The sequence below is a fragment of the Anas acuta genome, chromosome 3 (assembly GCF_963932015.1).
Source record: "Anas acuta chromosome 3, bAnaAcu1.1, whole genome shotgun sequence".
In the NCBI taxonomy this organism is placed as follows: domain Eukaryota; kingdom Metazoa; phylum Chordata; class Aves; order Anseriformes; family Anatidae; genus Anas; species Anas acuta.
Window position 1 is genome coordinate 81141083 of NC_088981.1, and position 22218 is coordinate 81163300.

General features: G+C 42.8%; 1 protein-coding gene across 1 annotated transcript in view; it reads right to left on the reverse strand.

Moving 5' to 3' along the window:
- ZNF292 (zinc finger protein 292) overlaps positions 1-20555 on the reverse strand; it is a 57649-nt gene extending 37094 nt beyond the window's left edge. Inside the window, exon 1 of the mRNA XM_068677992.1 lies at positions 20313-20555. Within this exon, the coding sequence (XP_068534093.1) occupies positions 20313-20471 (159 nt within the window). The 5' untranslated portion in view covers positions 20472-20555. The remainder of the gene's footprint in view (positions 1-20312) is intronic.
- Positions 20556-22218: the final 1663 nt, after the last annotated feature.

Sequence of the window (22218 nt, forward strand, 5' to 3'; positions counted from 1 at the left end):
AGGATTAGCAAGTCCTGAAAATATTTGTTTTGCCACCGCTCATATTTTCTTGAAGCTCTAGACTTGGAAAAGACTTAGGATTATATAAAACACAGTGTTATCTCAGAGAGGTATATAACAAGACATAGGCATTAGTAGAACAGATCTGATTTTTAACATGCATGTACACAAAAATATATGTAAATCCAGGTCTCAATACAAGGATCCAACCCACAAAATTAACTCCGGAACCCGATCTGTGGGCTGTAAGCCCACAACCTCTTGGCTTCTATTTAAAAGAAAACCATTTCTATGTCTGATTTTTTTCCTGATGTTAGCTGATATAGTGATGGCTATTTAACTCTTCAAATGGCATACAAGGTGTCCCTCCCCACAAAACACCCGTACTGATCAAGGTCCTTGAGGCAACACTTTGAATTCAATGAGCTCATTGCCCCTCTCTTGTTCTGTGGTGTCATCATGGTTTCAAAAACAAAAAACCCAAGAAGTAGTGGGAAGGAGTACAGGGTATAGGTCTAAGCCAATAAATCCAGTTTGCTGCACAGGGGAACATCACAGTCCTCCTCACTTGGTTTCCAGCTCTCAGGGGGTGAACACAAAAACAAACCACCAAAAATCACCACCATGGCCAGCTCCCAGTACAGACCAAGTTACAGAGCAGAGGTGACCTCAATTCTCCGCCCTGTCTCCGTCTCCTCCAGTTTAAGGGCAACATTTTTCTTTTTTTTTTTTCCTTTTTTTCAGTATCACTGACACTACTGACAATTTACACAAGCAGCGATTCTGTGCTTACTAGCACTAGCAAGCTTTACTTGCACTCTGTGTAGCCCTTTACTTTCCTAACGTTCACTTGTTATCATCTCTTAAATACCATTTATAGGGTAAGGGTTGTTTGGACCTTGAGGAAATCTGTGACCAGAGCTAATCCTTAATCAGCGAGAAACAGAACAAGATTTAATTCCTATCAGCTCCCCAAATACATTCAGTGTGTAGATTCAAGTGCTTGTGGCAGCACAAAGCAAAGAATGCAGTATTATTTCTTTGGAGGAAAGCGTTGTCTTAGGATTCTTAAACTACTGCATGAAATCAGTAGGACAACGTGGACAGATATATCTGATTTCTCCTCTGAAGAACACTAATGCCAACTAACAGGCAGTGAGTTTCACGGTAACTGCCTTGCAGACTTGCACACTGCATGCTTTCTGAAACTAGTGACCAGAATTTGCTCTGAAATTGAATGAAAATTAAGAACTGGCCACAGAATTTTCACTGGCCACAAAGTTAAAGCTCTCCTTTTGTTTTCTTTTAGGAGTCTTCTGAATTAATTTTTTAATTCCCTTCCGTATCCTTCTCCCACCTCAGCGTGTGACTGTGCAGCTGGGCTGAAGACAAGCCACAGTTGTACAGAAACCGCATGCTATCCAGAGCGACGCTCTCAGGCATTATTTGCAAAGCAACAAGCCTAGATACAAACACCAAAGAATTAATTCTCGTTGCACTGTACAGGCCCATTCTGGTTTTGTAGTCTTTTTCTCGTACCTGCTTTAATTTCTCCATTTTTAATCCAATCATGTACTGATAGTGTTACATTCAAACCACTCCGATAAATTTTAATTTCTCTTGATTTAGTGAAACAATACGTAACATTGACCCGTGAGATTCTTTTTCCTCCCTAAAAGATTACAACTTAGGGAGCATAAATTAAAGTGCACGGGAAGATGGGAAGCAACATATCCATGATTTTCCTTCTGTATTTGAACCTCTGAAGTTTGCCTTTGTAAGGCTTTGAGTTCACAAGACTGCTTTGAAAAAAAAATCTCAATTATTTTTGCCTTAGAGTTAGTTCAAAAACATCAACTGCCACAATCTTTATCCTTCTTTGTACTTTTTGTAAAAGGAGTTTCCTGTCAAAATCCTACATTTCAGATAGTGGGAAAAACAGACAATCCTCTTTATTTAGCTTGGAGTGCCAGAGACACATACCTCATACAGAAACGCGTGAACCATCAGTCAGAAGCCTGAAAAAATTCTTTTCATTTGAAGGCTAAATCACCTTACTGTGGTGCTACTATTATCTGGCTACAAGAGCAGCAGAGCAAGACATGCAGATGTATATGATTTAAATACATATTCGTTGGAAACTGCTGCCTTCTGTATTAGCTCTTGGTATAAACTCATATTCGTTGGCAGACACTGACTTTTGGAAACGCACAGCAAAAGTGAGCGGGAATATTGAAGTGCTGTGAACTGTTTGCTCCGGGTAAGTACTGCTCAAATGGTACTCACCAGCCGAGGCACTTTCTTTTTCCATACAAACCGGGGAAGGATAAAGGCTGCGGTATTTACTTCTTTCAGGTCATGAAATGTATTGGCTGTGGTCAGCTACTGAACTACGCAAAAAGAGTTTTAGTAACTTTAATACTCTGACCTCCAGGAACTCCACATTACTATCTGCCTGCAATTATTTCACCTCTCGGCCTTAAATTTCATGTGTACTACCTCAATTGAGCAAGAACTGCCTTTTGAATTGACAAAGCTGCATTTTTAAGAACATAATGCACAATAAGGAGGCTAAAATGCCTCCTGCTTGTCAGTCTCCAAGTTCCTAAAGCATGCAATGATGTGCCAGGAGAACCAGGCAATGCCAGATGACACAGCAGCTCTAAGGACATGAAAATACTTGTCGTGTCTTTTTGGAGTCTTCCTATCCTAAGTGACTGCTGCTGGATGTGCCAAACACTGACAACGTAGCCATACTGACCTCTGGAGAAAGGTGAAAGGAAGGGATGATGCCAACCAACTCCATATTACCAGGACAACCCACTCTTTTGGATTACAAAGTTAAAATGTAGTCTTGAAAGCAAGCTTTAACACTTCTGCCAGAACTTCAACTGAAAACAAATGTTACCTGCTATATCCCTATATCCATATCCTATGTGTCCTCATTCTAGCACTAACTGCCATCTTTTTGGCTTTGATACTTCAAAAATAATTTTACTGCAGCTCAGACAAGTGAGATTTACCATGTCTGTTTTAAAAAAATCATTTCTTCCCCTTCAAGTATCAGTATTTCATTTTATTGCCTTTTTCATCCATCTCTGTACCTTGCAGATGATCATTAACAGAACGTAAGGATTTAGAAGTCTGACTAGGTCATTCCTGTGATGTATTTCTTCTCCTACAAAGGAACTGCCTATTATTCAGAAACAAAAAATAGCCCAGTTAGTACATTAAAGACCCCCAATACCAACTCCAAGAGTCTGCAACGTTAGGGCAGTTTTCAGTCCCCAAACCCAAATCTGCTTCTCTTTGAAACAGTATTTTCCTACATGTATGTTTCACGCTGGTGACTTCCCTTTAGGTGCAGTAGTTATGAGCTCCAACTAATTGGCTGTTTAACTCTGGTTCAAAAGAAAAGAGACCAGTATTTCAGACAGGGCAGCTGGAGCAGATGATCGTTGTAGGTCCCTTCCGAATAACTCTCCTAAAGATTTTATTTATAGTAACACTTCCAGAAGTGAGCTATTTGTGCAGCAGGGAGTAAGAACGCCACAAACCATTTGCTACACGGGTCTGCGAGATGAATTGTTCGCCAGTGCTGGAAACACACGTACAGGCACATGTCCATGCTCAGCCTTCAAAGTCTCTGCCAGCCACTTCTTACATGGTACACGTGGTCACTGAAAGCTCCTACATTCGGGACCAGCACCATAAACGAAAGACACTGATACATCTCAGAGGTACAGCACAGAGAAGGAAGCAGGGTGGGTAACTGAGCACAAACAACAGAGAACATCGTAGTGCACATATAGGGATTCTGTGGACACCACAGCATTTTGAGATCTCAAGAAACTGGCAATTGAATTTCAATTTCAGCAGTTAAGCCATCATATAAAGAAGCTTCAAGAACTGTCTCATGAACGTACAGGCTTATATGCTTGCTCCAAGATGAGATTAACATGTTTCTTTAAAAAATAAATAGAATGGTGCTTTTTAATACGGATAGATTCATTAGCACAACACCTACAGGAAATCCATATAAACCCAAAGTACTTCACAGATCAATGAGTTAGAATATTTCAAACTATTCTATAGCATGTGAACAGCAATATGAAAATAAAGCTATTATACGCAACAAACCAATTGCTTAGATCAGGGGCAGAGCAACATGGTGAGAAATAAAATGCCTTTATCAAAGGAGTGGAAAAACACTGAATGGCTGTTGTAAGAAAGACTTCTCTTTATGGGAATAAGTACAGCAGGAGGAAACACTCTCTATTCTTTTTAAGGATATTTTTTCCTCCCTCTTCAAGAGGGAATTTCTCAATGTGCAAGCAGAGGTGACAAGTCCTTGAACAGCATCAGAGCAGGGTAATCAAGTGCTACAAATTGCAAGACAGCCTAATTCCTGACAGAGCTCCTGAACCTAGGTGATAAAACATGAGGAACATAACTACATCTGAATTGATCTGCATTCGGATCGAGTAGGCAGCTGCTGATGTCTCCTTCAACAGTGGGATAAAAACTTTTTCGGGTAACAAAGCTGGTATCATCTTGCTGGTTCTTCCAAAGAACCTGAAGTTCACCAGAACCTTAAGTTCTTCCTTTCACCTAAAGGGACAACAGAACCATCTTTATAGGTGTTTAAATATCATCACTCTCAGCCTCAGTGATGTACAGCTCCTTAAAGCTGAAGACCACCTTTCTTGTGAGCTGCTTTCTCTCCTCCTTGTTGTTCAGTGTTTTACCAGAAGATGGAGAACAAACCTTTCACCATGTATAAGAAGTCTTGAGAAGTGCTTAAACTTGCCTATAATTTGCAACTTGGGAGAAATAGAAGGAGTTGATGCTTTTAAAAGCATTCTTCAGTTGCAGTTCCCATGCGTTTGGGTTTGCTGCTATGAGAAGGAAGCTAGAGGCGGCTAAGGAACTACTGGGATGCAACAAGCATGAAGGTGCACATTGTGTGAGGACAGACTACTGAAGTGAGATGTCAGTCAAATGGAATATTTAAGGAGAAATTTGAATAGTTCTTGAACTAGTTCCACACGTTGAAGAAAACTTAATAAACTAATATCTAATTCAAACAAAGTCTACCTCAGATTTCCTGTGAGACTTCAATATCGAAGACATTTAAACAAGTACTATGGCTGAGATGATTTTCAAGGAGTTTTAAAGAGCAAACTACACCTCTACATTATCTTGCCTACCTATCACATCTCTGTAATGCATTAACCCTCTGGATCAAGGTATTTTTCCCCTACCACCATCATTGCAATCCCCCTTTCCTTTCATTTCACATTGCCTCCAACACAGAAGCTCACACAAACAGCCTGTTCTCCCTTTGCTTTTTCAGTTGGCATGCTTTATATGCGAAGGGATTCTAAGCCTAGCACAAAAATTACACAGAAAGCCATAGACATTCACAAAAGCTTCAGACAGAACGGAAACCTCTGACATGACCCAGCCCTCACAGATATGTATAAATAAAGAACCAGATCATATCAAGAAGACGACAACATTAGTTTTTATCTTCATTATTTAGATCTGTGCACAGAGAGGTTGTTTTTACAACAAGTCAACAGAGAACTGCACTTCTAATTCATTTCCAAACCAGCTTAATTATGGAAATTAAGACTGATACCAGTTAACTGATTCCGTATTTGTTTACCAATATGTTTACCACTGTTATCTTAATTTTGTAGCTAAACAAACACTGTGAGAGTATTAGCTCTTACCTGTTTGGTATTATCATGCCATATAATCCAGAACAGAACACAACTGCAGCAGGTATGGAACACAAGACTGCATTTATAAAATAAAGGATTACATCACCAAATATGATCACCTCTTCTACTGTACAGGTACTATCTAAATTACAGTTAGGATTAACACATGATGGAAGAACATCAATTCCAATTCTTACTCAGTTTTAGTTTTCAAAACCTTTCAAAATTAAGCTGCCAATGAACTATTTTTATTTTGAGTGCTGCTTTTGAATTGTTTCACAGTAAAGTTAAGCAAAGCACAGCTCTAGAAAGTCAAGATGTCCTTGGCTGAAGAGTCAGCTGATGTTGCTTTAATTCTTGTGGTGATATTGACTTGTGCCCAGAAGGGAGGGCTGAAGCCAGACTCAATTCTATCACTTACTATGAGATTGCATTTAGGCAATTATTTTCATTCTCAGTTTCTGCAGGCATCGTACAGAACTATCTAATTTTTTTCCCATTACTATTCCTCTTCTCCACTGAAAGGCAGCAGTTCCAACACTCCCTGTTTTTACCTTTTCCTTCAAACAAAAAATTCCAGCTGCTCTACACCCCCATCCTTACACCATCAGCTGCTCTATCCTGCAATTAAAAGCAAAGCAAAGCAAAGCCAAGATTACTAAGCACTGAATTAGCGAATCCAAACACTACTCAGCAAAGCCGAGAGACTCATTCAGAAATGCAGGTTAGCAGCAAAAACTTCAAAACTACACACCGTGGGAGTTTGCAGGTAACTGCTGGTCCACAAAGAGCTCACAGTGACTTCAGCACGATGCGTTGCAATGAAGACGGAGCCACACAGCAGAAGAGCTGGCACTGAGCCCACAACACATCCACCTGTGGCTGACTAAGCCCCTCGGGGTGGAACGTGACTGACCAATAAATCCCTACGACAGAAAAAGGCTCCACAGAGATGGGCAAGGACGATGTGCCCGTGCAGCTCAGGGAATAACGCCGGGTGTGACTGAGCACTGCTGTTGCAAAGAAGCTGATTTTACCTCAGCACAAGGGGGACTGGAGAGCGGCCTTGGTTTTAGATAAACAGCTATGAGCAGTTGAGTGGACCAACTGGCGGAATAAATCTTTCTCCCTATGTTCATTAAGGAAGTGTGAATGTCTCCCTGAGTTAGCCAGGGTGGCAGGGGGAGAGAATACACAGCTCAGCCCAAAGCATAGGATAATGTCTGAACAACTAGAAGAGCTCTGAACAGAGCAGTGGGCTTGAGCTGGCTTCAACCCACACTCCTCCCCAGCATCTGGGACACCCAAAATTGTGAAAGCAAAGCACAGAGACCAGTAACGGGCACATTTGTGTTAAGATCCTACCATCTACTGCAGTTGCTCTCGTGTTTGTATAGTTATTTCAGTGCACCGCTGTATCACTTTTCTAAATCAAATCCCTGTGTAACATCATACATCTTCCAAGAAGTACACCTGGTATTAAGCAACCCACCTTCCATGCAGGGGATACCTGAAAGAACCTGGTCAGAGAGCACTGGACTCTGACAGCACCACCAGAGATCCCACCTGGGGCTGGCTTCTAGCTGGTTCCAGTTGCTAGATAACCTTGTAGTGGCTGAATTAGACTGCCTGCAATCACTTCTGAGGCACAGCTCCTGGTTTAGTTTCACCCCAAACGCAGCCAATTTCCACACTGCCAGAATGCTCCACGCTGTGAAATAACGTATGGTAAGCAGGGCTGCTGAGAGCACCACTTGCAAAACAAAGTTCTGGTCTGAGCCACACTGTTAACATATAGGCACCTGCTATTTTGGTGCACACAGCCTTTATGGATATGCTACATTATCTGGAAGCTGCTCTTTCAACCATTTACTTTCTCATTCATCTACTGAACACAGATGTTCACGACAATATTTTTGTTAGTGTGTAAACACGTTTACATGCTCTTGCCTCTATTAATGTTTCTCCTTCTGGAATGCAAACAGTCTGCTCTGTACTCGGTGTGAAGTACCACATACATGTAGGTGATGGCACTGAGATGTTGTATGGTATCTGCTGTACCCAGACACGGAGGTATCCACGCTCTGCTGTAAATGACTGTCACTTCTCAAGAACTAATATTGGTTAGGTGTTAGCTCAAACACTTTCTACTTGCAGTTTTCTGAGCAGTTTTAAAGGTAATCTGCAAAATTCCATACATCTGCAAGCCTCGGGCAATATACAAAATATACATTTTAAATAAGCATTCTCTCCTCACCACCCTCTTCGTTTTTCTTCAGTCTGAGTTTCCAGAACAACCACGTAAAGCTGAATCGTTGTTGTCTATCACACCAGAACACAAAGAACACATTGCATTACAATGGCACAATTTTCTTGCTGCAGAACTGCAGAAATAAGACACAGACCTAAGGTTTATGCTCAAGCCTTGCCATAAAGGGAAAAGGAGATGCACTGAAACAGCAGGAAATCAAGCCCTGTATGCTTATCTTGCAGTAACTCATTTGTATACCCATACTGAAGGAAAGCTCTCCTTCTGGAGATTTTCAAAGGCAACAGTTAGTTCAGAAAAATAACTTTTCCAGGAGAAGGTACCTGCTGAAGAACTAACTTCTAATTAATTTTCATGTAATACAGAGAATTAGAATATACCTGAAATCCAGTAAAGTCTATCAATTACCCTGCAATGAATGATTCACCTTCTCATTGTATTCAACCCCTTCATACATCCCTATGTACAAAATATATATTATATATAATGTATATGTACATCCACTATATATGGTAGTTAATTATACAAAATACGTTTCTTGAGTATCATCCTATGAAAATTAAAAAACACAGAAATTGAGGAAGAAGATAAAAAGTCAATAATCACAGAATCACCATGGGGTTGGAAGGGACCCTTAAGGCCCACCCAGTCCCACCCCCTGCCATGGGCAGGGACACCTCCCACCAGCCCAGGTTGCCCAAAGCCCCATCCAGCCTGGCCTTGAGCACCTCCAGGGATGGGGCATCCATAGCTCCTCTGGGCAGCCTGTGCCAGGGCCTCACCGCCCGCTGAGTGAAGAATTTCTTCCTAACCTCTAATCTAAATCTCCCCTCTTTTAGTTTAAAACCATATCCTCTTGTCCTGTCGTTATCTGACTGAGCAAAAAGTTGCTCTCCATCTTTTTTATAAGCCCCCTTTAAATACTGAAAAGCTGCAATGAGGTCACCCTGGAGCCTTCTCTTCTCCAGGCTGAACAAGCCCAACTCCCTCAGCCTGTCCTCAAAGGTGTTTCAGCCCCTTGATCCCTCACGGCCCTCCCTCGCCCTGCTGGCCACACTGCTTTTGAGGCAGCCCATTATGCTGTTGGCTTTCTGGGCTGCAAGTGCACACTGACAGCTCATGGAGAGCTTCTCATCAACCAAACACCCCCAGGTCCTGCTCCTCAGGGCTGCTCTCAATCCATTCCCTGCCCAGCCTGTATTTGTCCTTGGGATTGCCCCAGCTCAGGTGCAGGACCTTGTACTTGGCCTTGTTGAACCTCGTGAGGTTCGCACAGTCCCACCTCTCAGGCCTGTCCAGGTCCCTCAGGTTGGCAGCCCTTCTCTCTTGCATATTGGCCACATCACACAGCTTGGTGTTGTCTGCACGATAACGGTAACTGTCACAAGCTACTTTTGTTTGTTTTTCCCCTAAAAATGTTCTCACAGATCTATTTAGGTCTTCTTCATGGAAATCTTTTACAAATCTCACTGCAGCTCTAGTTACCATGATCACGTACTAACTGAACAGCTTTCATTACTCCCGAAGATGCAGGAGTACAATCATTATTTGAACTCCCTCCTTCTTTCCCCACATTCGTTTCCATCATGTTATTTAATGATCTTGGTGGTTCTCTACAACTACGTGATTATAGCTCACATCTCAAGGTTGCACATCTCCGTGAAGGAGACTTAAGACTAATTGCAGGAAGAATCCATGCAATGATGATTGACAAAGAAACTCACACTATGATTAATTTAATTTTAAATTCTTCTTACAAGTCTATTTGTAAGGACACAAGTGCCTTAAGTCTTCGGTGCACAAGCATATGTAGTTAACCAGGCCTCTTATCCACCTATTTCTACTTCACTGTGCAGGTCAAGTAATTGCTGTAACAAAGGAAAAAAATATCCAGGTGCATTTTCCAATGTGTGCAACTTAGCAAAGTACCGCTGCCCCCAAATCACCGATGCTAAACCAGGATAGATACAAGAACGCCACCCGAAGACATATTTACATTTCTAAGGCAGAGCCTGCACTGGAGCAGGGGCTGACAGAAGCACCTCAGCTGCCACAGACGCAGAAACAGAAGAAAGGCTTGAGGGGCTCAAGGCTGCCACAACTCTCAGAGCCATAATTAGGCCGCCTACCATCACCAAGAAAATATCACAAATAAAGACAGCAAGGAACGGAGACGACTCTCTCTGGAAAGTTAATTAGCAAACACAGAACTTGCTGTTAATTGATAGAGAGATGCTTTTCTCCCCAGATATACGTCAAAGGAGCAAGCACGCTGTATGTTTTTCATCAGGGCATGCTGCACATACTTCATGAGCTCAGACTACTAATTATTAAATTGAGAGAGGCAAAATAAAAGGTGCCTTTCTTCCCATTGATTTTTAGTCACTATTTTGATTATGATTTGAAACCCAGCTCGTTTTAGAAACAGAAGTAGAATTACCTACAAAATGAATGGCCAGTCTCTGCTTAAATCCATAAACTGCTTCAAAAAAAAGAAGTAATTACTTAAAATATCAGGAAATGACTTCATTAAGTCTCATCCTTTGTCACACACAGTAGCAGAAAGCAGAAATTATCCTTCCTTAGGCTTGCCTTTAATCTTTTAGCATTTTGCATTCAATACGCTCTTTCTGATCTTGTCAGCGGTTATGATTTCTCTCTTGCGTCCTTACATAAGGGGAGAAGTTACAATAGTGCCAGGCTACATTTCTCTCTACTCGAGTTCTCATCCAGGCCTCAGATTAATGTTGTCCTCCCAACCTTCATGTTTTGGTGTGTTTAGTTAAAAACAACATTCAGCAGTTGGCTATTAAACAGGCGTTTCAGGAATGTGGTGGGATGTTCATTACAGTAAACTTTTATCCACTGCCAGGAAATGCAATTTACCTATTCTTTTAATTATCAGACTGGCATATGGGCAGATTAAAAATAGGAAGACAGCCAAAAATAACTATTACTAATCTGAAAAGATGTGCATTTCCTAGAATATAGATGACTTGAACCTGTTCTGGTGGGTCAAGTGAAATGAGATGTTACAAATATTTCTGTAGTTCATCTGCTTAACATATTTGCATTAGCCGTGAATCAGCCGTATGCAACTTCTTCCAGCACTATTTCAAACCTTTTTTAAATTCTGATGAGAACCTAATTGATGATCTCCTCCTCCGCAGAAAGGTTACTTGTCATTTTAGCTTGCCTGTTCGGTACGGTCAAACTGGCATCCCAGAGGATGCTTCCATCTGATCCAAATTTCCTGTGCAAGAACAAGGCAACGTCTGCCTGATTCACAGGGAGTCCAATAACCAAGCGTGTCCTTACATCAGTGCCAAGGTACAGCCACTACATCCACGTGTGAGGAAGGAGAGGAGCCAAGTTTACACTCTATCCCATTAACAAACAGCCCATAGCAGAACCGGGAGCTCCTGCATCACACCGGTAGGATTTGTAAAGTCCGCCTGGGTATCCAGAAGCAGGATTTAATTGCCACACCAGTTTCAACTAGGTTGGTATGTAAGTTCCAGGGCTGCAGGACGTGGAGATGAAAAAAATGTACATCTTCACTATTATGAACTCACACAGATTTTTATCCCAGCTCTTCCCTTCATAACTATTGTCCCCCAACGATAAAAGAAACAAGTTCAGATTTTGTCTTCTGAGTTTCTAAATATTTTCTCTGCTCGTCCTCTTCCTTGTGTTCCTTCTGTTACAAAACAGTGTAAAAACAGTGTACTATCACAAATTCCTGAGGCAAGCAGCAATCACAGGACGGAGGAACTCCTCATTCATAATTTGATTTAACGCCTGGTCACTGGACGTACTTCACTGCTTCATGGAAGTGATATTCAGTGCATTGGACGCATAAATATCCAACGTGATTTACCTGCTCCCCAGAATAAATAGCTCCAGACAGGGAATCATCAAGCCAGAAATATACTAGTACATACTACAAGACTACATAACCGCTATAGAAGAGAAGATAGAGAAAAAAATTGATTGGAATAAACCCGCAAAATTTACAGCCACGGTGTTTTTGCAGGTTTAGTCCTATTTCCTACTGGATGAGACTTATTGTCATGGAATAATTGTATAAAGTCCCATCACCTTTTTGATGTCACATATGCCTTTCTTTGTGAATGCCTTTGTTCTGCCGAGTACTAGGTATTATTAGATTAACTCTTCCCAAATGAAAGCAGTGCAGTTCATCCTTAGAGATGAAAGATCCCAGAAGCAATACCACAGAGTTGTCTTTAATGCATATTTGGAAAGGCAAATAGAATAGAAAAAAAGCATTCCACGCCTCAGAAAAACACCTGCATGCTTCTTAAAACACATTAAGTTCTTAACATGTACAAAGACACAGACCTAATAAACAGGGCTTACTATTTTACAAGGCAGTTCTAACCCACATTTTTACCTATTAACTTTCCAAGTCATTATACATCTCTATTTAAGAGCTGCTGATGACACAAGAACGTCACGCCAGCTTCCCTCACAAAAACTGAAGCACGGTAACACCCTGTACTGTAACTGCTCAAGGATTTTCAGAGACCTTTATAAGCAGTACTAGGATAATAAAGATATAAAATCAATGCCTGGAGCACTATTTTCTGACGATATGCTTTGTACATACACAAATTTCCAATAGCATCTGTGGCTTGTGTAAGACTTCAGACACAACACCTTGCTGCCTCCTACTCGTGGTACCAGTTTGAACCCTAATCCAACAAAGTCTTATAGAGAATCACCTGCTATATAGACCATGTATGTATGAAGTCTTCACTGAATACATACACACACACGTATATATCATTTAAATGGCAAAGCAAGTGGAAAAGGCCACATGAAACTCCTTGTTTCTCAGTCACAGTGGAAGTAAAGATTCTCCAAAAGAGCATTTTTTTTTTTGCTGCCTTCCCTGAAGTTTTACAGTCACGAGCTGTTCATTCTCTAACGAAATAATAAAAAGTTTCAGAAAACGTCCTGAACAAAGAGATACATGCCTTCCTTACAAGAAACACAACATGGGTGTTTTGATATTATGAGATACCTTACTGAACATATTATCAAAAATATACTCCTTATACAGTCCTGCACAATAAAGATATTCAACATTCATTATTTTGTGTTTTTTTAAGCAGTGAAGGCTAAACAGTAAAGCTTAGATAATTGCCCTTTTACAAAGCAACCTAAACATTATTGATATTGCTTCAAAAGCGGGGTAAAAAAGTCTGGATTTGAGTAAAAAAAATTAATGGCAGAAATACATTTGCCAGTACACAAGTACCTTGTATGCTTAATTATAGTAGTATAGATGCAAACGCCGCCACCTACTATGATTAAATTGAAGTCTACAGTAAGGTCTTCAGATTTTTATTTTTAAGTAGCTGAAGGGTTAGGTAAAGCAAGATCCCTATTTTTTTTTTTAAATCTCCCCATCTTTGTAGGATCAGAGTCAAAGATGCTATAGAGCAAAACTAGCTAATCTACGCTTCATACCCAGGAAGTATTCATTTTTGGTTGAAAGTATTTCCTCTTCAAGAAATGGCAGTTTGCTGATAGGAAGGATTTTCTTAACTTCAGTAAAAACATCACGTAACTTTAATCCAGCAAAAAATCTGCATCAGGGTAACTATGAGGCAGCCTTACATGGATAGTCACCGTCTTACTGAATTGCTTGTTCAGAACTGCGATGATTGGAGAAGGACTGAGAACTAGCTTTGAAAACATAAATGGTGCTTCCATCAGGAAAGGAATATGCTACTTTCCATGTCTATTAGGGATGGGATAAATCATAATAGTCTTAAATTCCCCCAAGAGATTAGAGATTAAATTCGGAAGCAAGGGAAACAAAACCTTTACAGACAAGCGTAACTGAACCAAAACGTATGATCTATAGGGTTTGGGAAATCTTTCTTACCAGAATTTTCCGAGAAAAGGTTAAACAAGCATTTATAGTATTCACACCAAAAACTAATCCTACTTTTGAATCACGGTCTATATGACTGAGATCTCTTCCAGATGCGTGTTCCATGTTGGGAGTGCACTGCCAAACCCAGCTAGTTCAAAAGGCAAGTTTCCAAAACTTGAACACGGAATTATCGTGACCGTTTTGGCTTAACTTCTACCTTTATTTGAAGAGTTTTAAGTAAAGAAGAAAATTTTATTCCTGGTTTTGAATAAATTGTTATTCATTTTTACACTGACAGCAAGTAAAAGGAACAATAATGAAAATACAATTCCTATTGCAGTAGATCTTAAACTCGTTTTAGTGGCAGTTTTGAGGTAGAGTCCCTGCCACCTGCCCAACAACACTATTAGAAGGCTGCTATTAAAGATTCGGCTCTTTTCAGATGCAGTTTATAAAACACACACACACATCTAAAACTAACTGCTCAAGTTCTAGTTGTCCAAGTAAGCTAATAAGTAACTGGGTAATAATTCAAATAAACTACAGAAAACTACGTTTTATAAAGTGATCAGACTTGAGCTACAGCACAAATAAGTTAAGACATGAGTGAAATACACATTGAACTGAATGCACCACCTGAACGTGTTGTCTATCCCAAGAAGTCCATGTGTATCACATCCCAGAACTTCACACTCAAACATATTTGACCGAAATCATCATCAAGACAGAAAAAAGGACTGACAGCATAGCAGAAGGTTTAGCATGAGTAAGAAAGCAAATTAATGTGATTCTGATTTTCAGAGATTCACAGGTAGGAAAAAAATAACTGTTTCAATCACATCCACTTACTTTGATACACAAAATTCTTATTAATTAAGAAAACACCTTATTGGACAGAACTCAGAAGTTCTGGTGAAAATCAGCTCCTATCTGGCACAATGCTAAGTAGCTCTGCCACTACTGAGGACAAAAACTAAGAACAATCAAGGTGATTGGTTAGACTTTCCCTAAACTGTGAGGGTGCTTTTCCTAAGCACAGACACATGATGCCCAGATAAGCACACATACCAAGTTTATCTGGAACGATGACAATTCCCTTGACTCTTACAGTTTAACATAAAAACCAGGGGGTGTCTTTTTTCCAGGTCAGTAAGGTAGTATGTGACTTAACGTGGCAGGTCCGATAGTGATGAAGGAACAGAAATGTGCCTGAAGCAGCTCAAAGTCTGAACAAGGTTTTGCAGTGCTTACAGGTGCTTTTCTTTGCACACTTGGGAATGTGTGTGATATGCTGCCGGTTAGAGGATTCACTGCGATTTCTGGAAGATGTCTCTCCTGAATGGCAGATGACCTAGAGGTCACAGGGACTATTGTAAAACAGAGAAGTATTAGAAGTCACGATGTGAATCTTACGCCCACAGTGGTACTGTACGTAAAGAAAAAAATCTACTGTGAGATCAGGAAGAAACAGCATGGTAGAATTAAAAGCGCAGAGATGGAGACATCAAAACAGAAGCCCATAAGGGTTAGCTCAGTGCAGAAATCACTCACTGGACTCTAAGGAAAACACTTTTCACATGAAAAATGGAAGAAAGCTGTAGAATTTGTGCATACTCAAAAGAAGAGACAGAGACCTGATTACGCAGGAAATCATTAAACTGAAAGCTCAAGAAATAGCAAGAGCACAAACCATTCCACTGAAAATACTCTAGGCCACCGATGGTTAATACATAATAATGCGTCTTCATAGATTCTGCTTACAAGTGAAGAGCTTTACCTTGCCAGCATTCATCACCTGATTTCACCAAAGTCACTTTATTCCAGCAGAAAGTGACAGTATCATCCAAAGATCACGATTAGCTGTTGAGCCAAGCAAAATCAGGGCGGGATGCCGCATTTAACGAGGAGTTTGGTGAATGTTGTCTGGAGTAAGCAACTGGGAGTGCTATTAAGAAACAGAGGAAACGTCTTGTACTAGAAGAGCACCTGAAGTTTTGCTGATGGTGCTTTTCACTGCCAGTGAATACTGATCATATGGTCTCATCAGGAGGAAGGACATCACACAGGTGCTTGATGAAACAGCAAACAAGTCCTTCAAAGGCTGCTGAGGTCTTCATACACACAATGACTCATTGCACAGGATCGTACCCTAACTCTGACAAGAAAAATAAAGATGCCTTCTGAAACACTCCTTTGCCATTAGATTGAGACAGTCTGGGTTTGGATAAATCCAAAAGTTGCAGCCGAAGGATTTAAGAAAGGCTTTATTTCCAACTTCTATGGACAGAACTGAAGATTATTTCAGTCACTTTGGGTCTGAAGGGAAAGCTGAGAATGTAGATACTAAAAGCACGGAAGATGACAACAGTGAAGAACGTGACAGCATCATAACATTGTGAAGAGCCCGAGATATAAAAACCAAACAACAATTCAGGCGCAAGAAGAAAACCAGAGTAACCTCCAATACAGACAAATCACTGGTGATTACCTGTAATCAGTACGCAATAAAGTAATAAAGTTTTCGCTAATGATTATCAGATTAGTATTTCCCAACATTATCAAGACCTAACCTAGCACGTTAAGACATGAGCGGAGAGGAAAAGAAGGCAGGTAGGACCTGAAGGTATCAAGGTAGTTTTCTCATAACAGGCAGAAAACAGTGACAAGATAACCAACAGATGAGGCAAAAAAAGCACAGGCAGAGTTCTTGAGGAAGGACAGCACAGCAGCCCAGATTATTTTCATAGTTTTAATGTAACTCACTAGTTGTTGACAACTTGCACATCAGTACAACAAACCTGACAACCTCTTATTCGGGAGAGCTTGTACCACAAAGTACAGCAGGAGAAAAAAAAAAATCCTCTGTAGGAGATTCAGAAAATAGATGAGAAGTCAAAACTAGTAACAGAGGGAAGACTGCTAATATCAAAGATGTAACACACCAACTACAGAAAGATACTCAGGGTAAGCAGAGGTACCCTCAAAGACCTCACAACTAATTATCTAGAAAAGAAATTTTGTTACCGATTTGGCATTTAAGAAAATAAAGATTACCATGGTCAGGGAGCAGTGGAAAGGAGCGCAGCCCTCATTGAATATGCCCCCTGGCATCATGTTCCCCTAGCTCTCAGGGGAAAAACAGATAAAAGTCATTTTGCTCTTCTGTAACTAAATACAATCAACAGATACCCTTGAAGAGCAAAGCCTGGGAAGAATCTAACCAGCTACGGCATGGCAACAAGAAAAATCCCTCCTTGGACCACTCTGAACTCTTGCAAAATTCACACTCTCAATTTCTAGTCCCTACAGCTGAAGATGCTTGTTTTGTCTGCCCGTCTGCACACACTGTTGACAACATAACTGTTTGCCGTGAATTTGCTAATTACGAAATTGCAACACAAGAGCATGAACCACAATTAAAAAGTCATTCTACATATATCCGTAACAATGAATTTGGCTTGATAACAATTAAAAATAATGCTCTCTACCGCATACTGACAAGGGAGAAGACAACAATTATGCAGATATGGTACGAGATCAAGGTACAGTCTATAATCCACTTAAAATTTAAGAATAATTGTAATGTTTCACTGTGCAGTCAGCAGCAAGGACAGAACCCAAATATTTATAGCTAATGGAACGCTTCATATAAAATTCATCAAAGTAAACTTTATTCTTCGAAGAGAAAAAAAATGTTCTGGAATAACATTATTTTCCATCAAGGTGCAAGGTTTTCTAGTGTAAGGATGCTGTTTTTCTGTGCTTCCAACAACTAATCTACAATGCTGGGTTACAACAGTTGGAATAATTTAAACAGATTTCTAAAATCTAGATAAGGGATTTGGCTGCACATCTCCCACTTCATTTAATGAGAGTAGGACAGTTAAATCTCTCATTTCCCTTTGAATCCAAGTCTCTTTCAGTGCTCTACTGCAGATTCTTTAGCTTCCTCCAGTATGTAAATATGCTTATTTCTCACACATTATGCTACCTACTTTATTAATAAAAAAATCAATTTATGGCTACAAGCTATGTGGTTGCTGGTCTCCAGGGTCAACACCTGGCAAAATCAAATAAGGACACGAGATTTCCAAGTAGTTCTGTGTAGTTAGTTCACGCCTAGGAACTAAGCATTGAAAATAAAGAAAAACAACAACCCCAAAACGTGCACGTGAAGTCACACTGAGATAAACACTAAAATGCTTCTTCAGCACAACACTTCCAGACCGTTAAGAGATGCTTGGTTTTGTACATATGGTCAGACCAATTATTATTCTTTTACGTATACACATTAAAAGACTTTATCCTAGAAATCACGACAGGTGCACTTAGACTTATTTAAAACACAGACTTCCGAGATGGCTTTTACCATTACATGAATCTTCTCTAGCCTCTGTCACGTAGTACATGCTCGGTAGCTAAGCCTACTACCTAGATCACAAATGCAGTTTTGTGTTAGCTCCAATGAAGCATTAAAACCATCAAAGAGGCTGAAGAGGTATTTTGGCACTACCAACACAGGTGAAAAGATTAAAAAAACAAAAACACCTCAGTTGAACCAGCAGAAAAAGCCCCCACCCCTTTACCACTCGTTACATTGAGCATCTGTTTAGACCTCAGCTTGAAGTGTGAAAAGCAGAATCTTTCAATACTGCCTGGCACGTCTCCACTCTCAGTGTTACACATCAGTCTCCAGCCTGCAGAAACACACACAGCCTTCCCACTAACCTTGGTATAGAAGTGACGGTAACACATCTCCAGATAGCATAGATTTTTATCTAAGTCAATGTCTACGTAACTTTTTGGTCCAGAAGACTTGTTCGGAAAAGGTGTGAGTTTCAGAAAGAATTAACGAATTCGGGCCTTACAATGGACCTCTATTAGCAGCCGCTAAAATTATAACCATAATAATTAGTTTTTGCTCAACTTCAAAGTCAAGTAACTACTATGTCTCTCACTAAGCACACACAAGCATAATTCAAGCGACAGATCTGCTTTTGACATTAGTGATCTACTCGGTAGCAGCCACAAACGATGTCTTCATTCCCACTTACCAACCCCATCAGATCACGAACAGCTCATTCAAAAGTCAGAAGCGGGCCAGAGGCAGGAACAGGAAAGCCAGATCCCCACCTCAGCACACATGAATTTAAGAAAGTGGTCACAAAGCTTGAGCAGGCTGAGAACAAACCCAGCGATCTGAGCCAACCTAAACCCATCTTGTTCCCGTGCATCTATGCAGGCATCCTACCCCAGTGCAGCGTGATAAATTTTGGTGAAAGAGAACCTAAAACACAACTGCTGTATATGTGACATGAAATATGAGAATGGTGCATGCTCAAAATATTTAGTAGTGAATCTCCCTGGTTACCAAAAAGTAGTGCCCAGTTTAATCCAGAAGTGACAGACATGCAAATGAGCACGCTACAATGGCTACCACCAGGAATAAACTCTTTAGAACTGGAGATATAAAATCACAAATGAGACAGGAGTAAAACCGATCTTTGAATTGCCTCCTGGCCACTCCACCTTTTAGAAAGTTGTCTATGGTCCACGAAGGGTTGGCCGCAGCACGTAAATAGATGTTACCACTGTTATTGGATATGCTGGCTGTGAAAATTGAGATTGAAGCTGAAGCAGTTTTTGCAAATTTCAGTGCTTCAGGAGTAAAATACGTAAGAATTTGTTGTATAGGTTGTGCCGTACCCAATGCTGGCTGGAGAAGGATACATAAGAGAAATGAGGATGATGTTTAGGATGACCAAATGGGAGCAGCCTGCCCTAGCAGCAGGCAACGCCATGAAGTTTGCTCAGCCAGGGATGCTCGGCGGGGTCACCAGTTCAGCAGAGGCACCTGCCGAGGGCCCTGCCCGGGGCCTGGCCATGCCCAGGCACCCACACAATGGTGCTGAGCCTCGTCCCCCAGGCGGGACCCGGCTCCCTTGACAGGGCGAGAGGCAGCCCCATAAACCTTGTGCTGTCCCCAGGGGCTCCAATTCAGCCCCCTGCCCAGGGGGGCGAGACAGGGAAGGGGAGGAAGCAGCAAGGGGGGGGGCTCCCCGTGGCTCCTCGCCCCCAAACCCCAGCCTGGGGAGGAGGAGGAGGAGGCAGGCGGGGAGGGGGGGCCGGGAACAAAGGGCCCTGGGATAAAGCCGAGCGGCGGAGCTCAACAAAGGGGCCTGCAGCCCGCCGGGGGGAGGCAGGGAGGCGGCCCGGAACCCCCGGGGGGGGGATGAGGGGATGAGAAAAGGGGGGGGGGGGGGGGAGAAAAGAACCGTTGGGAGCCAGCCGTTGGGAGCCAACGGTTGGGAGCCAACCGTTCGGAGCCAACCGCCACCCCCCCCCCACACACACACACTGAGGGGAGCAGGGAGGGGAAGGAGGGGAAGGAGCCGGCCCCGCTGACCTGGCAGAGCTGCTGGCAGTACTCGCTGGCCGCCTGCACGGCGGGCTGGCCGCTCTCCCGCAGCCCGGTCTCCAGCTCCAGCAGCCGCTCCCGCAGGCGCCGCAGCTCGGGCAGGCCCCGCCGCCCGCTCTCCGCCGCCTCGGCCTCCTCGTCCGCCATCTTCGCGCCCCGCTCCGGCGCGTACGCAGCGCCCCCCCCCCCCCCGTGCTGCACCTCCCCCCCCTTCGTCCTCCTCCTCCTCCCTCTCGGCCTTCCCGGCCCCCTCCTTCCTCCTCCTCCTCCTCCTCCTCCTCCTCCCCCCGCGCCGCGTCACGTGATTACACAATGCCACGTTCCGGGGAGGGGTCACGTGCCGCGAGGGGAGGGGAGGGGGGGGGGAGGGAGCGCGCTCCCGTCTGCCCGCCCCCGCGCGCGGTCACGTGGCGCCGCTCCCCGCCTCTGCCGCCGACGGGTTTTGGCGGCAAATGGCGCCTCCTCCTCCTCCTCCTCCTCCTCCTCCAACACCAGGCTGTGCCTGCCATTTTGTGCGCCCCAGGGAGCCCCCGGGGGTGGGGAGGGTGCTGCGTCTGCCCCAACAGCCCAGGGAACACCCTCGCCTCTCATGTGGTTATGGCATTGGGTCAGGCGAGGAGGAGAAGGTGGATCCGTGGTCCCCAAGCTTGTGTGGATGTGTCAGAGTCACAGAATCACAGAATTTCTAGGTTGGAAGAGACCTCCAAGATCATCGAGTCCAACCTCTGACCTAACGCTAACAGTCCCCACTAAACCATATCACTCAGCTCTACATCCAAACGGCTTTTAAAGACTTCCAGGGATGGTGACTCCACCACCTCCCTGGGCAGCCCATTCCAATGCCTCACAACCCTCTCAGTAAAGAAGTTCTTCCTAACATCCAACCTAAAACTCCCCTGGCGCAACTTAAGCCCATTCCCCCTCGTCCTGTCACCAATTAGCGTTGGAGTCATTAGGGTTGGAGGAGACCTCCAAGCCCATCTGGTCTAACCATCCCCTACCACCAATGTCACCCACTGACCATGTCCCCAAGCACCACGTCCAACCTTTCCTTGAACACCCCCAGGGACAGTGACACCACCACCTCCCTGGGCAACCCATCCCAGTGCCTGACTGCTCTTTCTGAGCAGAAATGTCTCTTTATTCCCACCCTAAATCTCCCCTGGTGCAACTTGAGGCCATTCTCTCTTCTCCTATCACTACTTGCCCATGGGATGTCTTTATAGGACATCGTTCACAGTGTTTCATACTCCATGGGTTGACTGCGTGATGGATGGCTTTGTGCTCTTCGCACTGCTGGTGTTACATGCGGGAAGGGAGGCAGGAATGTGTTCCTGCAGGGAGAGCGCAGGCTGACACAATCGGGTGGCTTCTCCCAGCCAGCCAGCAGTGAGAGAAGGTGCACGAGCTAACCTGGGCATGTCACCTCATTGGGAAAAAAAGGAATGCTCTGGTATTTTGCACTAGCTTAAATCAGGCTTCACATTTTTTGTCTGAAAGAGACCATTACCTGCAGGTCCCTTGGCACTTTGTCCAGTCTTGCTCAGGCTCCAGTTTATTATGGCCTTCTACTAACCTCCCTTGTATGGCCATCACACTGATTTGGTGATTGCGTTCTCTTTTTCCAGTCATGAAAGGAAAACAGCACTACCTATCTCTTGCATGCTGTTGAAAGCTGAGGCGTTTGATGGAATGAACACTAATAAGAGTTGGAAAGAAAAGAGGTTTGTAAGAGATTGTAGAAACTCTGGCCTGTAAGTGTACACATTCACAGTGATGGTATTGAATATGCAGAACTTTGGAGAGAGCCCTGGGGGTCATGCTCAAAATAGACCCCGTCTCAAGTCGCAACAGTAAACCCGAAGTGGTATGTTTCCAATTTCCAAGATAAGTA